We start from the raw sequence: 16,912 nt of genomic DNA on the forward strand, positions 1-16,912 counted from the left end.
TGGGAGGCAGAGGCAGGCAGATCTTTGTGAGTTCAAGGCCAGCCTGATCTACATAGTGAGTTCCAGGACAGTTGGGGCTATAGGGCTACAGGGAGACCCTGAGACCCTGTCTCAGAAAGACCAAAAATATAAAAAAGGGCCTCACAATGCAGCCCTGGCTGGCTGGTCTGGAACTCAATATGTAGACTGGGCTGACCTTGAATTTTGCTTCCCTCTGCGTCCGAATGCTGGGAAAGGCCAACATGCCTGGCTCAAAACAGTTTCAATTTGTATTTCCCTTATGGATAAAGGATGCTGAATACTTTTCCAAATATTTATTGGCAATTTGTATTTCTTCTTTTTGACTTTAATTATATTATGCTGGGTTACATAAGGCCTTGTTCTCGCAAGTAGATCATGTAGTTTGAACTTATTCCCTCACAACCCTCTACTGTCCTCCTGGCTCCTCCCCTCAGGCTATCTCCTTGTTCCCTAGACAGCCTCATTTCTGTTTTCTTCTCTCTTTGACTTTATGTGTCTGTATAAAATGAAACCATAAAATGTTTGTCCTCAAATTGACTGAAATTGCTTAACATGATTATGATTACCTCCAGTTGTGCCCATTATCCTGAAAACTGTCATTTCATTCTTTTTTATTTCTGAAAAATTTTATCATATGTATAAACCATATATTCTCTAGTCCTCTACTGATGGACACTTTGATTCTACAGCTTAACTATTGTAAATATTGATGTGTAAGTATCTCTACTATAAGTTGACTTGGACTCTTTTAGGTAAATACTCAGAAGTGGTATAGCTATGTCATATGGGAAGTCTGTTTTTATTTTTTTAAGGACCTCCATATTGATTTCCTTGGTGGTTGGACTAGTATATGTTCCCACCAGCAGAGCATAAGGGTCCCTTTTGTCTACATGTTCGGCTGCATTTACTGTTTCTTGATGACTGCCATTCCATCAGAATATTCTTTTGAGAACTGTCTATTCAGTTCATTAGCTCATTTATTGATGGGATGAGGTTTTTGGGAGGGGTTGTTTAATTTTTTAATAACCTGTCTGGTGTATAGTTTGGATGATCAAATCAGTATTGTTACAGTATTAGCACAGCAACAGGAAAACAAATTAGAATAACATCTTATGAATTTATGAACATTGATGTTGTATGACACTATTCCTGGGGAGACATGAACAAATGCCTTTTTACTCCAGATAGGGAACCAAGACAGACCAAAGTAAAGATAACAAGTAAAGTTCAACTTGGTGAACCAGTAAGTTTATTGAGATTACTTATAGGAGGAGAAATGGCTCAAAGACAGCTATATCACCAAATCCCACCCCAGCATGGGTGACAGCTCACAAAAGTAGGAAACCTAGAGTGCACTGCATAACCTGCAGGCCTCTCAGTAGATTGGAGAGTGTCTCTAGATATCTCAGTTGGTCTGTTCAGTTTCTCGTTCTGTATTTTGTTCACTCAGATGATTTTTTTTTCCATCGCTGTAAAAAAACTTCTTAATTTTATATAATCCCATTTGTCAATTTTGGGTCTAAATCTCTATGCCATGAGAGTCTTTTCCAGAAAAAATTGCTTATGTGTATATCCTTTTTATGTGTGTGAGTGTTTTGTTTGCATGCATGGAAATGCACCACATGTGTGCATTGCCTGTGGAGGCCAGCAGAGGGCATTGGGTCCCATGGAACTGGAGTTACAGATGGTTGTTAGTCACCATGTTGGTGCTGGGAACTGAACCTAGGTCTTCTGCAAGAGCAGTAAGTGCTCTTAACTACTGAGCCAACCCTCTAGCCCCTTAGGCCTATATCTTTTATTGTGTGTGTATGTGATGTGTGTAGGTACATGGGTGCCTTGGTGTGTGAGTAGATATCTGAGGACAACTTTTAATAGTTGGTTGTCTCTTTCCACCATGGATTCTGTGGATTTAAATCAGGTCACCAGGCTTGCATAGCAAGTGCTTTTACCTGCTGAGCCATGTCTTGATGTGATTTCCCCTAGTAGTTTCTTCCTCCTCTCTCTCCCCTCTTCCCTCTCTCCTCTCCTTCCCCCTTCCTCCCATCAAATAAATAATACAGCCGAAAGCATCATCAACAGACACTAACAAGCAGAAGAGTGGATATGAGGTATGGAAGACAAGGTTGAGACAATAATAAATACAGACACATAAGGAAAAAAAAACCAACGAATACTATCAAAACTCTAAGAAGTCTGGGATACACTTAAGAAATCAAACCTAAAAATTTGTGGGGTAAAGGAGCTGAGATAAAAGCTGATGGCTAGACTAGCTTCTCACCGAAGTTATAGCTGAGAATTTTAAACCTAGAGAAAGAACTAGACATGTAAGTACATGAAGCATTTAAAACTCAAATGACCAGAAAAGAACCTCTCTATGACACATCATAGTCAAATGTCAAAAAATACAGAACAAATAATGCTAAAAGCTGTAAAGGAAAATGTAGACTGAAGAGAGGCAGGAATGCTAGAATAACAGCAGATCTGTCATCAGATACCTGGGAAACACGGAATGATAAATTCCAAGAATTGAGAGTGACTTCAATTGCGATATCTATCAAAATTACTAAAGTAAGTGGAGAAATAAATGTACTTCAAGATAAACAAGGCAATTCACAGCAACTAAGCTAGCCTACAGAAAGTCCTTAAAGGAACTCTGTGCACAGAAGAGGAAGCAGTTTCAGAAAGAAGAATGCAGAGCAGAACGTAGTTCCTGAAAGCAACAGATGGACAGAGCACAGGGAAGGAACCAACCATGTCTAGCACAGCAGGGCAACCATAACAACAACAAAACAATAAAAAAAAATAGCAAACTCTTCTCTGTTGTAACCTTGAATGCACCTGTTAAACACAGATTCATGGACTGGATTAGAAAAAATGACTGCCCTCCTTTGCTTTCTGTTACAGTGATAAAACACTTTGACCAAAAACAACTTGGAGAAGAAAGGATTTATTGCATCTTAGACTTCCAAAGGATAGTCCATCTTTCAGGGAAGTTGGGCAGGAAATCAGAGTGGGAACCTGGAAGTACGACCTGAAGCACAGACCACAGAGCAGTTCTGCTTACTGGCTTGCTTCCCTGCCTGTGCTCCACCTGCTTTTTAAATTGTTATTTATTATTAATTTTAGACATGCTTTTTTTACACACTCCAGGACCACTTAGCCAGGGGCAGCACCACCCACAGTTGGCTGGGCCCTCCCATATCACTCAACAATCAAGAAAATGCTGCAAGCATATGCCCACAGGCAAATTTAATAGAGGAAATTCCTCAGTTAAGGCTCTCTCTTCCCAGGTTTGTCAAGTTGACAACCAAAGCCAACCATGACAATAACCCAACTGTGTGCTGTGTCCAAGAAATACACATAGCCAGGAAAGACATCTATAAACCCAGAGTCAGGTTAGAAAACAATCTTCCAAGCCAAAGGGTGCTGCAAAAAGATAGTATAGCAATTATTACATCTAATAAATCAAATTTCAAACCAAGACTAATCAAAAGTGATGAAGAAGTACACTACATATTTATAAAAGGACATTTATCAGGAGGACATAACTATAGTAAATATTTATATGCTAAATCTTGGAGCCCCCAGTTTCATAAAAGATACACTAAAAGACTTCTAAAGGACCACATAGATCCAGATTCAATGATTGGAAACTCAAGACCCCAGTCTCATATCTAGATAGGTCAAAAACTAAATTATGTCCTAGATCAATTAGATTTAACATATATCTGTTACACCCATCAGTTAGGGAGTACACATTCTTCTGGTGACCCATGGAACGTTCTATGAAATTGGTCACATAGGCCACAACGCAAGCCTTAGCAAACACAAAAACATTAAATAATTCTTTACATTCTATCAGACCACAGTGGAATAAAACTAGAAATCAGCAAGACTAATCTCAGAAAATGTAACTTTCAACTGAACAAGTACACTAATGAATGAACAGTGGGGTCATGAAGAAGTCAAGGAGTATTTTAGTTTCTTTTCTGTTGCTATGATAAAATACCCTCATGAGAGCAACTTAGGAAGGAAGGGTTTATTTTGGCTCACAGGTCAAGGTTATATTCCATCATAGTGAGGATATCATAGCATCAGGACCTTGATAGGCAGCTAGTCACATTACATCTGCAGTCAGAAACAACAAATGCTAGTGCACTCAGCTCGCTTTCTCTGTTTTACACAGTCCAGGATCACTGTCCAGGGAATGGTCCTACCCATAGATAGTTAAGATGGATCATACTATCCAGTTAACCTCAAGATAGTCCCTCACAGACTTACACAGAGGCTAAATCCACAGGTATGTCTGGAGTTCTGTCTCCTACATGATTCCAGATCCTGTCAGGTTGACAATTAGCACTAACAGGGAGGAAATTAAAGAGTTCCTAGAGTCAAAGGAAAATGAGACTACAACCTATCAGAACCTCTAGCTACAGAATTTGCTGTATAAACCAGGCTGGCCTCGAAATCAGAGATCCATCCATCTCTGCCTCTCAAGTGCTAAGATTGAAGGTGTGTGCCACCACACCCTGATTATCTAAGTCAGTTCTAATTGTTCATCTTAAAAAAGTTAGATTTGAACTTTTTTTTTTGTCTTTTTGAGACAGGGTCTCCCTGTAGCCCCAGCTGTCTTGAAACTCACTATGTAGACCAGGCTGGCCTTGAACTCACAAAGATCCACCTGCCTCTGCCTCCCAAGTGCTGGGATTAAAGGCGTGTGCCACTATGCCCTGGCAAAAGCTGATATCAGTTCTAAAATATCAGCACAATGATTTGCTGAACTCATTACAGCCCTGTTATGTCCCTTTTTATTACAATAAAAGTTTTCAGTAAATTTTCAAATGTTGAAGATCTGCATTACTTATAAGACTGTTCAGGGCTGGGTGTGGTGGTGCATGGCTTTAATCCCAGCACTTGGGAGGCAGAGGCAGGTGAATCTTTGTGAGTTTGAGGCCATCCTGGTCTACATAGTTCCAGAACATCTGGGGCTACAGGGAGACCCTGTCTCAAAAAGACCAAAAAAATAAAAAAGATTGTTCAAATATGTGAGCTATATTGAATATATGAAATTCTAAGCATTGAAAATCCACTTCATGAGTGGTCTGGCAGTAACTGTATATCTCCTTAAAGAAATGTAGGTCTGTGTACAGCAATTAGAAGATTGTGGTAGATTTGTTTCTAGTATTGGAAGTTTGAATTTCTAAATTTTGGGCTTCAGTCTCAGAGATGAAGAATTGTGCCTCTTTTCTGGCCATATATTTTTCTTAAAAACTCTGCTAGGTGCAAACTTAATTCCTTAATAAAGCAGAATGCAGTTAAAAGAAAAAAAAAGATTGGGCTGGAGAGGTAGTTCAGCAAATAATACATACTGCTCCTGCAGAAATCCCAAGTTCAGTTCCTAGCACCCACATTGGGAGGCTTACAGCTGCCTATAACTACAGCTCTAGGGGGATCAAGTACCTCTGGCCTCTGTAGGTATTGCACAACATGGGTGCACTTGCACACATGCAGGCAAAACACTCATAGACATAAAAATAAATGATTTTTTTAAAAGTAAGTCAGAGCTGAAATAAATACCCTAATGGTATACCTCAAAACTCTAGAAAAATCTGTGAAGAAGCTAACCCCAAAGGCAGCAAATGACAAGCAGTAATAAAAATCAAAACAGAAATTAATGAAATAGAACAATACATAGAATTAACCAAATAATTGGTTCTTTGAAATGGTTAGCAAATTGGCCATCCCCTAACCAAACTTACCTAAAAGAAAGGTAGGACCCAGATTAATAAAATTAGAGACAAAAGGGGATGATACAGCAGACTCCAAGATCATCAGGAAAAACTTTTAAAACTTAGATACCAACAAACTGGAAAAGCTAGAAGAAATGGACAAATTTCTAAACACAAATGACTTACCAGAATAAAAACCAGAAGAATAAGCCAGGCTTGGTGGTAGTTTTGTTTTGTTTTTATGAACCTAAGGCTCCTTTGGTCTAATTAAGAAACGTTGTTTTAGTTAATAGATTGACATTGCCTGTTTATGAGATACAATGTTAACTTCATATATTTCTATCTTTCATATTAAAGTGGACATTTCTGATGAACTTCCCTGCATGAAGCACCTCTGGTCTCACATGTGCCTTTTGTTTTCATGGCACATTCAGTATGTTTTGTTATTCAAATTTTTACTTTTGTCTTAAATTTATGTAAATATTTAATTTATTGGCTTGTCACTACTTGTAAGTTTGTTTTATATTTCTGCCAGTTCTCCACAATGTTCTTATTTAGTTTAATATATATTAACGCTTTTAACTATAGTTTATATATTTAAAAGTATTTATAATGGTAAAAACTTAGATAAAATAAGTATAAGATTTAAAATAGTTGTCCTCTGGGCATGGTGGCACATGCCTGTAGTCCCAGCACTTGGGAGGCAGAAGCAGGCAGATCTCTGTGTGTTCGAGGCCAACCTGGTCTACATAGTGAATTCCAGGTCAGCTGGGGCTATAGGGAGACCCTGTTTCAAAAAGACCAAAGGGGAGAAAATAATTGTCCTTAGAAGCTATGCATGCTACCAGAAGGAAAAAATAATCATCACCCTTATCTATCTGTGAATCTTGTGAACTACAACAACTGGCCTGGCAAGATAAGCCCACCAATGCAATAATGGCTTGAATATTATGGACGTAACCAACCACTCTCTAGTTGGATTTAAGGTCTGCTTCATAGTCTGGAGCCCATGCCTGATATTGCTATCAGGCTTAAGAATCTGAGGCTAGACAGCTTGTAGGACATAGGGTGTGTGTGTGTGCTGGGGGGGGTTAATACTAGGTGTTTACTAATAGTTATCAATTAAATTCACTCCTAATGACTTAATTTACCCATAGATTAAGGCATCTCTCAACTCTCACCAGAGAAGTTTCCTTATGCAGCAGATGGCAGTTAGCACAGAAACCTACAACTGGCCAATGTGCTGAGAACAAGAGAACAGGTTGCAGATTGCTTATCCCTGAATAGGACATTTATATCAAACTTCTGCCTCTCAAGGCTCAGAGATCATTGCAGAAGATGGGGCGGAAAGATTGTGAGAGTCTGGGGTGGTAGATGATCACAAGAAAACAGAGTTTTCTGGACAGCTGGTCAGTTACCCGTATGAACTCCCAGCAGTGGTGACAGCATGCACAAATCCCACGTAAGCTCAAACCACACAAAATCCCAGCATAAACATGGGGCAGTAGTTAAGAAACCCCAATCTAACCTAAGGAACTTTTGGCAACTAATAGCTGCTAAGAGGGGGAGAGACAGTCCTCCTTCTCAAGCCCTGTCTTGGTAGGGTGACCAGACTCCAGAGGATGGACTCACACTGAAGGACATTTGGGGACATAAATTAAGACTCTATAGGCCTTATTATATATATCTATATATAACTGAGTACATTAGTTTGGGTGTGGGGCAATAAGGGGAGGTGAGGATAGAGGACGGGATCTAAATACCATCAAATTATATTGTATGAAAATTGCAAAACTTCAATGTAAAAATAAAATAAACAAAATAGGAAAGAGTCTGTTAAATTGGGCTGGGGGGAAGGGGAAGGTGTGAATAGGAGAGGGGATGTAAATACCATCAAATTATATTGTGTGAAAATTGCAAAAATTCAATAAAAAATGTAAAAAAATTATTCCTTTTCCTAAGACAACCACTGTTTTTATCTATTTTTTAAAAATTATTTGTGTAGATACATATTTTACTAACCAAGGTAAGGTTTGCTCTACAATTTCATTTTTTTTTCTTTTGAGACAGAATCTTTTGATGTAGTTCAGGCTGGCCTCAAACTCTATCCTCCTGCCTTAACCAGGAATGTTGAGATGACAGGTGTGAGTCACCATGTCTGACTTTTTAAAAAAATTGATAGTTCTTAGAGGTTTGTTTAATAGTAGGTGGATGCTATCTGTATTAGTTATTTTTCTGTTGCTGTGCTAGAACACCATGATCAAGAGAACTTATAAAAGGAAGAGTTTATTTGAGCTTATGATTCCAAGGGAATTAAGAATCTGTCATGGCAGGAGGCATGGTGGCAAAGGTGGCTGGAGTAGGAGCAGAAGCTAAATGCTCACATCTTCAAGCAGGCACAGGAAGCAGAGCAGGACTGGAGATCAGGCAAGGCTTAAGAATCTCTAACACCTCCCTCCCAGTAACATGCTTCCTCCAAGGCCACACCTTCTCTGATCTCCCAAAACAGTGCCACCAATTGGGAACAAAGTGTTCAAATACTTAGAGCCTATAGAGAACATTCTCATCCCAATCGACCACTATCCCATTTTTCTTTAGCAATTCTCCTATTAAGGGATTTATTAAATTGTCAGGATTTTTTGTTTGTTTGTTTTTAACAAGATCTCCTTTCAGGGGATGGGGGGCTCTTTTTGAGACAGGGTCTCCCTGTAGCCCAAGCTGACCTGGAACTTGCTATATAGACCAGGCAGGCCTCAAACTCACAGAGATCCACCTGCCTCTGCCTCCCAAGTGCTGGGATTAAAGGTGTGCGCCACTATGCCTGGCCCAAATGTGTAGCCCAGGCTGGCCTCGAATTCATGATCCTCCTGCCTCTGCCTCTTCAGTATATCCTACTGGCAAGCACCACCAGAACTGGCTCAACAAGATCTCTGTGTAGACCAAGCTGTCCTTGAAGTCATGATCCTCTTGCCTCAGCATCAGGGATGGGCAGTTACAGTGAGCTTGAATTTTTTTTTTTTCAATTTACTCAATCTTTACTGATTTTTATATAAGATTTTTTGGGGGGTATTTCTTTAGGAAGAATGTATTTCTGAGATAAAGTGATAGTGTTTATACTTTTGATTGTATTGATACCAAATGGTTCATAAAAGCTATACCCTTTTACGTTAACATACTGTATTATAGGAGTAGTTTGCTTGTATCCTTGAGTAAGCAGCATCATCATGTTTTAATAATTGCGTACATTTGTTTTGAGACAGGGTTTCCCTCTGTAATTCAGGCTGTCTTGGTAGCTTAATCTACTCAGCTATGTAGATTAAGATGGTCCTAAACCCATAATGATCCTCTTCTTCCAAGTGCTAGGAGTACAGGTATGCGCCAGTACACCTGGATCACATGGTATTTTATTACAGTAAATAGTACTAAATAGATGTTATGAACATTGATTTATCATCAGTTACAATGATACTATTTTAGTATTAGTAATTGACAGGATGCTAGATATATCAAATTCTACTGTTCCTAAAAACAGCCTTTCTTTACCCACCTTGCTGACTATCTCCATGCCATGTCTCTGCTTGTCTTTGTAACAGGGCCTGAAACTGTCCCGTGTCTCACTGCTCATTTTTTCTTTTCCCCATTCTTAAACTCATTCTATTTAGACTTCCCTAACCCTTGAAACTGCATATGTCATTTAGTTAATTCTAAGTGGTCTTCACTTTGCTAAATATAATGGTCAGATCTCATTTTTCATCTTACCGGACTTATTAGACACATTTGATATACATTTTCCACTTGGTTTCCAGGCTACTACATTCTTAGGCCTTATCCTGCTTAGCTAGTCCCTCCTTAGGCACTCTTGGTGTTTCTTATCAAGTGAATTAATAAATGAAGTGTTCCAGGGCTGTTTGTAGCACTCTTCTTTTCTAATTCTCTTACTTGGTCACATCCAGCCTCATTATGTTAAATGCTATCTATACATAGATGACTTCTAATTATTCTCTTTATCCGTACTACTGTTATGAGCTCTGAGGACTCAGATCCAAATGCCTGTTTGATTCAGGAGATTAAAAACACATGCTGTCTTCTCTAGCTACAACACCCATTGATGGTAACTCCAGTGGCCCTAAACAAAACTTTGGATTCATCTTGACTCATTGCTTTTTCTTGCATCTCACATCCAATCTGTCAGAAATCTTTCAATCCTTGTTTTTGTTTTTTCTTGGGTGGCACAGGATCTCACTTTGTAGTTCAAGATGACCTCAAAATCTTGTTTTAGCCTCCTAAATGCTACGATTACAAGTGTATGCTGTCATACCCAGCTCTTAGGAATCCTTAATGGCCATTCAGCATAAACACAGAAACCAGCTAGATAGTAGGACGCTCATGTGAGACACCATTATATTTATCCTTCGAACCCCTGATTACCAGATTACTACAGCAGCCTCCTAAGTGGTCACCTCACTTATATTACTGCGGATGACCACAGTAAGGGTGGTCTTTGTAAAATGTCAGGCAATGGTAGGTTACTGCTCCATTCCCATGGCCCTCGCCCAGAATGAAACTCCAAGTGTACAGTAATCTACTAGGACTTCCGTGAACTGGCTTATTCCACCTCTCTGACCTCTTTTTGTTTACTGGTTTGATTTGGTTTTTTGAGATGGCATTGCTATGTAGCCAAGGTTGACTATGAACTCTAGATCCTCCTATCTCAGCTTCCCAATGGGATTATAGGTGTGCACCACCATCCCTGCCCAGCATTTTAAACTACTACATAACTTACAATTTTTGTTTATTGCTACTGCCTGGTTCTCCTCAGTAGAATTCCAGTGTTGGGCAGTATTTCACTGTTTTGTTGTTCCTAGAGTCTTAGAATATTGCATGGAATGTGGTAGGTACACAGTAAATATTTGTTGAATTAATGAATTCTGTGAAAGGAGATAACATTTTATATGTGTATATGTGTGTGGTGTAAGTGTACATGTGGGGTGGGGGGATGTTCATGTCTATGCACATACATGTAGAGACCAGAGGAGGGTGTTTAATGTCTGCTCTATTGCTCTTGACTTTATTCCTTTGAGGTAGAGTCTCTCACTGAGCCTGGATCTAGGCTGACGGCCAGTAAGCACCATTAATCTTCCTGTTATCCCTCTAGTTACAGGCACATGTGCTGTGCTGTGCTAAGCTGTGCCATGCCCAGCTTTTTACATGAGTGCTGGAGTTCTCAACTCAGGTCCTCATGTGTGTGCAGCAAATACTTTTATCATTTGAGCCATCTCCCTAGCCCCTTGCCTTTAAATTTTAGAGTTTTATGGTTTAAAGGAGAAAATTTTTGAGACAAGGTCTTACCATGTAGCCCTGGCTAGCTTGGAACTTGTGTGGACCAGTCTGGTCTCGAGCTCACAGAGATCTGCCTGCCTCTGCCACCTGAGTTCGGCCTCCTTAGGACTGGAAGTAAAGATGTGTGCTACCATGCCTAGCAGGTTTAAAAAATTTTATAATATGAATGTAAGAAAATTGTACTACATGAAAGTTTTGAATTGCAGCTTTTCTTATATTTCAAGTTTCAGATACGCTTTCTAAATTTTCAGCTTCACTTGTGGAAGGTCAAAAGGGTATCATTCCTCGAGCTATCCAAGAAATATTTCAAAGCATCTCTGAAAATCCTGGCATTGACTTTAATATAAAAGTGTCATATATAGAAGTATACAAGGAAGACCTAAGAGATCTTCTAGAATTGGAGACTTCCATGAAGGACCTTCATATCCGAGAAGACGAAAAAGGAAATACAGGTGAGGTAGCCCACTTAAGTTGATTGCCTACAACTAGCATACAAAACTCAGCTCAATTCCAAGTGATTAAAAAAAATAAGCAAATAAGTTTGTTTTTATTTTTTAATTATTTATATTTTTGCCATGCTGGAAATTGATCCCATGCTAGGTAGGCAACTGTACCACTGGATGACATCATCACCCTCTTTTGTTTTTAAATGTTTAAAAAGTTTTTAAATTTTTGGACAGAGTCTCACTAAGTTGGTTATGCTGGTTTGAACACATTTTGCCTCCCAGGCTGGCCTTGTACTTTTAATTATTCTGCCCCAGTCTCTTGAGTAGCTGGGATTACAGGTCTGTACCATCAAGGGCTGTCTCCTGTTTTCTTGTAATTAGTCACAAATCAGAATATTGAAACAAAGGGTTCTTTCTGGCTTTTACTCCTTGGTTCTGAGATTGAACGCAGGGCCTCACGCACACTTGCACATACTCTACTCTGAGCTACAACCCCACCCCAAGAGTTTTTGCTTGTCAGTCATTTTAAAGAAATATGTTTACTTAAAAAACAACTGCGTTTGATGGGCTCAGCGGTTAAGAGCACTGTCTGTTTTTGCAGAAGACCTGGGTTCAGATCCCAGCACCCACATGGCAGCTAGCAACTGTCCATAACTCCAGTTCCAGGGGACCAGATTCCCTCTTCTGTTCTCCCTAGACTCTGTACAACACGGGTGCACTTACATACATGCAGGCATAACATACATTCACATAAAATAATAAATAAAAACTACAACTGGGTTTAGTAAATTGTATCTTTTAGAGTTTAAATATGGGTATTATGGATTAAAATAGTTCCTTTTGGCACTTTTCTAAAACTACTTAATGATGCTGACTGATGTTAGTATTGCTATTGATTTTTTTTTAAAGGAACTATCTTTGGATTTCTTAGCAATGGATAACTGTTGTGTGAATAACTGTACTGCATTTTGATGAAAATTTGGTTTTAAAACTTTGTATTGCTATTTTAAGTGATTGTTGGAGCCAAGGAATGCCAAGTAGAGAGCATGGATGAAGTGATGAGTCTTCTAGAGGTAGGGAATGCGGCCAGACATACAAGCACCACCCAGATGAATGAATACTCCAGTAGATCACATGCAATTTTTACAATAAATGTCTGTCAAGTTGAGAAAAATGCAGAGGCACCTGAAGGTGGAGAGTGGTATTCACGTCAGCACATTGTCTCCAAATTCCATTTTGTGGATTTGGCTGGATCAGAAAGAGTGACTAAAACAGGGAATACAGGGGAACGGTTCAAAGAGTCCATTCAGATCAACAGTGGGTTACTTGCTTTAGGAAACGTAATACGTGCCCTTGGGGACCCACGCAGAAAGAGCTCACATATTCCATATAGGGATGCTAAAATTACCCGGCTTCTGAAAGATTCCCTAGGAGGCAGTGCCAAGACTGTGATGATCACGTGTGTCAGCCCATCCTCCTCAGATTTTGATGAGTCCTTAAATTCTCTCAAATATGCTAACAGAGCACGGAACATTAGAAATAAACCCACTTTAAACTTCAGCCCTGAGTCAGACCGAATGGATGAAATGGAATTTGAAATTAAGTTGCTTCGAGAAGCTTTGCAGAGCCATCAGGCTACTATCAGCCAAACTAGCCAGGTCCCTTCAGAAGGCACTCCTGATCAAAATAGGATCCATTCTCTTGAGGAACAGGTATCTCAGCTCCAAGAGGAATGTCTAGGCTACCAAAATTGTATAGAGGAAGCTTTTACTTTCCTGGTAGACTTAAAAGATGCTGTCAGACTAAACCAGAAGCAGCAGCACAAACTGCAAGAATGGTTCAGCATGACTCAAGAGGTCAGGAAGGCTGTCCACACCTCATGCCCAGGAAACCAAGGCCCTGGAAACCTGGAAGAAGGACCACAGCATGTTACAGTTCTCCAGATGAAGAGAGAACTTAAGAAATACCAGGTACTTAGACATTAATTAATTAATATATATATTTGAAGCTGTGTCTTACTATGTAGCCCTGGCTGGCCTGGAACTCATTCTGTTGACCAACCAGGCTGGCCTGAGACTTGCAGCCATCCTCCTTCCTTTGCTTCCTGAATGCTGGGGCTACAGGAGTGTGCCACCACATTGGATTAATAAAAGTCCCCTCTTGGTAATGGGGATTGAACAAACAGCATTGTATGTCCTTGAGAATACTCCATCATTCAGGTATATCCCCAAATTTATTTTATTTTTTTGAAAGAAGGTCTTATTCTATTGTCCAGGCTTTCCTGGAAGTCATTATATACCTAGGCTGGCCTTAAACTTAACAGAAGTGTTCCCAAGTGCTGGGATTATAGGTGTGTGCTATCACACCTGGCTCATAGCCATCACTTTTATAAGTTAAATTGTTTAAGGACCTCATCTATTTGGGTAAGTATATTTTAAATGTCATTTTGGAATTTCAGAAGTTTTTGAAATTTTAACTTATTATTGTATGTGTGAGTGAGTGCAGGTGTATACAAGTGGTCAGAGGACAATTTTGGGGAGTCGGGTCTGCACTTTCACCGTGGGGTTTGTGAAATCAAACTTAGGCTGTCAAGATTTCATAGCTAGCAACTTTGCCCCCTCTGAGCCATCTCACGGATCCAAGATCTTTTCTTTTTTTCTTAAAAAAAGGAATTATATGTAAAATCTTATTTTCAGTTCCTTTACTTTGTTTCTTCCCTCTTTTTTCCTCTTCTTACATAATTTACCTTTGTTAGTTCCCCCTCTCTCCTGTGATTATACATTTTAATGGCCTTTATAGCAATTTGGAGAATTAGACATTTTTCAGAAACAAAATTGAGTTATATTTCATTGATTTTTCCCCCCTTTGTGTGTGTGTGTGTGTGTGTATGTGTGTATGCCTCAGGGAGTGTGTGGAGGTCAGAGAAAGCTGGTGGGGATTTTTTTTCTCTCCTTCCACCATGTAGATCCTAGGAATTGAACACAAGTTGTTAGGCTTGGTGGCAGGCACCTTTACTCACTGAGCCATCTCTCTGGCCTGGTTTGTTGTTTGTTTGTTTTGTTTTAATGAAGATTGTATATGGGAGCCAGTAGAGAAGAGTTGGTTCTGCTTTTGTGAAGTTTGCAAGCAAAATCCAGGGAGATGGGCCCTTACTTGTTCCTTAAGTAACATGGTACCCAATTTCCGTGGTACTGCTATTTGTTTTTTTTAAATGTTTTTTTTTTTTTTTTTGAGACAGGATCTCATGTAACACAGGATCTCATGTAACGCAACACATATGTTGCTAAGGATTGATCCTCCTACCTCCACCTCTCAAATACTGGGATTACAGGCATGTGCCACTATGTCCACTAACTTTTTTAAAAGACAGGAAAACAGCTAATCAAAAATGTACTGTTTCAGTTATAAACACAGCTAAATTATCTCTTCTCGGACTTTTTGAATGCAGAGCTTATTTATACTTTCAAAGTTGAAATGTCCCCAAAGAACTTTCAAAACATGGCTTGAGTATGAGGCTCAGTGACACAACATGTTTCTTACATTCATGAGGCTTTGGGGTTTGATTTCCATTAGTGGGGAAAAATTAGAACTGCTTTACCTTTTGTTAAGTCTCTTTGATATCTGGCTTAGTAGAAGATATTTGGGTATTCTTATGTGCTTTAGCAAGATCTCGTTGAAGCTATAAAGAAAATAAATCTTCATATAGATTTATAGTTAGAAGGGAGGTATTTTTCAGTGACTTTTGAAATAATTACAGATATTATACTATGGGGTGCGCAGGGATCTCGGGGCGCCAGCTGCTAGTGTGGCGCCGGTCTCCTGCATGCACCTGGGAAGCGGCGGGTCCCGCGCGCGTCTGCTCCGCGTTGCTGGCAGGTCTCTGCTTCTCTGGTCTCTGTGGGTCTCTGCTACTGAGGCTGGCCCGGTCGAGTTCCGCCCCAATTTCACCCGTGCACTCTCTCTCTAAGTTCAGGGCCCGTCAGCTGCCGGGTCACGAGGAGAGGTGCGGGGCGGCTAAAGCTGGATTTCCGTGAGTCAATGATGGAAGGATAGCGCCCCCCCCCCGGGGGGAGACTGGATCACAGGATTTAGTGTTACAGCTTCAGACAAGTGACTCAGCTCAGATCTCAGTGATTCAGCTCCAGCTCCAGCTTTATTGGGGTAAAACTAGGACTATTTATAGTGTGGAGACAGCAGAAGAAGCCTTAGCTGATAGGTACTTTTAGGATGCCTCATTTACATAGGGCGGTGGGCTTCTATCAGGCTATCAGACAACGCCTGATTAAAACCTGGTAGCTCCTGTGCCAGAGAACATGTATCTTGTGACGGGCACTTCAAAAGTAAGTCAGGGAGGAGAGCAGAAGGCGCCCTGCTGAGAAGAGGAGTCTCCCCATTCGTGCCAAGCCAGCTTGTGGCTATCCGGACATGGGGAGACTTCTACCCTAAACAGCAGGGGTCCCCAACATCTCCCCCTGTTTAATTTAAATATGGAGAAGTGCCATCACCAGCCCCAAGGGCCAACTCATCTGTCTCAGGAGAATCCAAGTCTGATAATTGACCATGACCTGTTTTGTAGCAATTTTCAGCAATGGCGGTAATTTGTTGGTGAAGAAATCTTATAAAACAGTGAGCAAGCATCACACAGCATGACCAGGGGGCTAACAAAGGGTAGGAGCCATGCAAACAAGGGATTACTAAGCCAACCTAATTGTTTGGTGGGCTGAAATTTTGAAAATGCATCATTACAAAGTTTTTTTGATAGTGTTAACATCGGTTTCAAAAACATTTGATTCATTTACAAAGAAACAGCATTCCTTTCCCAATACCACACACATCCCCCCATGTTCAGCAGTTATTAAACCCAGTGCTCTTCTGTTTTGGAGCACAACCCCGGCAAGAGAGTTCATTTGTCATTGGAGAGATTCGAGGTTGTCAGTTGTGGATGCCATTGCCTGGTCCAGCTTGTCTAGAAAGTCTTCTGCCAGGTGATGGGTTTGTACAATAGCAGCAGCTGCAGTGCCTCCAGCACCCAGGGAGAGGGCAAGTCCGAGCCCTACTAGCAAAAGGATGAAGATTTCTCTCTGCTGGCAGCTGTAAAGGAGGAGGGCAGCTTCCTCTTTCTCGAGTAGGCACACCTGGGGTGTAATCATTACCGATATACAAAAGGTGGACAAAGAGGAGTTAACACAGTGCTTGGCTTTTCCTTTGCACCATAGGAAAAGAGGAGGGGTGACACATGCTATGCTGGAGAGAGTAATGTTAGTGAGGCATTTGTAATGAGTAGGCTTACTCTTGCTGGAAATACAAATTGGATAGTTAGCCAGTTGTTCGAATAAGGGAATATCCATTAGATGAGAGTCAGTGAAATCTTTTTTT

At 40.2% G+C, this 16,912-nt stretch overlaps 1 protein-coding gene across 1 annotated transcript in view; it reads left to right on the plus strand.

Annotated features, from left to right (window-relative positions):
• The window catches only part of Kif27 (kinesin family member 27), a 123,711-nt gene that overhangs the window by 14,482 nt on the left and 92,317 nt on the right, over positions 1–16,912 (plus strand). Inside the window, exons 3-4 of the mRNA XM_017800475.2 lie at positions 11,342–11,542; positions 12,548–13,506. Of these exons, the coding sequence (XP_017655964.1) occupies positions 11,342–11,542; positions 12,548–13,506 (1,160 nt within the window). The remainder of the gene's footprint in view (positions 1–11,341; positions 11,543–12,547; positions 13,507–16,912) is intronic.

This window comes from Nannospalax galili, unplaced genomic scaffold (assembly GCF_000622305.1).
Source record: "Nannospalax galili isolate Female #2095 unplaced genomic scaffold, S.galili_v1.0 scaffold1640, whole genome shotgun sequence".
NCBI classification, from domain to species: Eukaryota; Metazoa; Chordata; class Mammalia; order Rodentia; family Spalacidae; genus Nannospalax; species Nannospalax galili.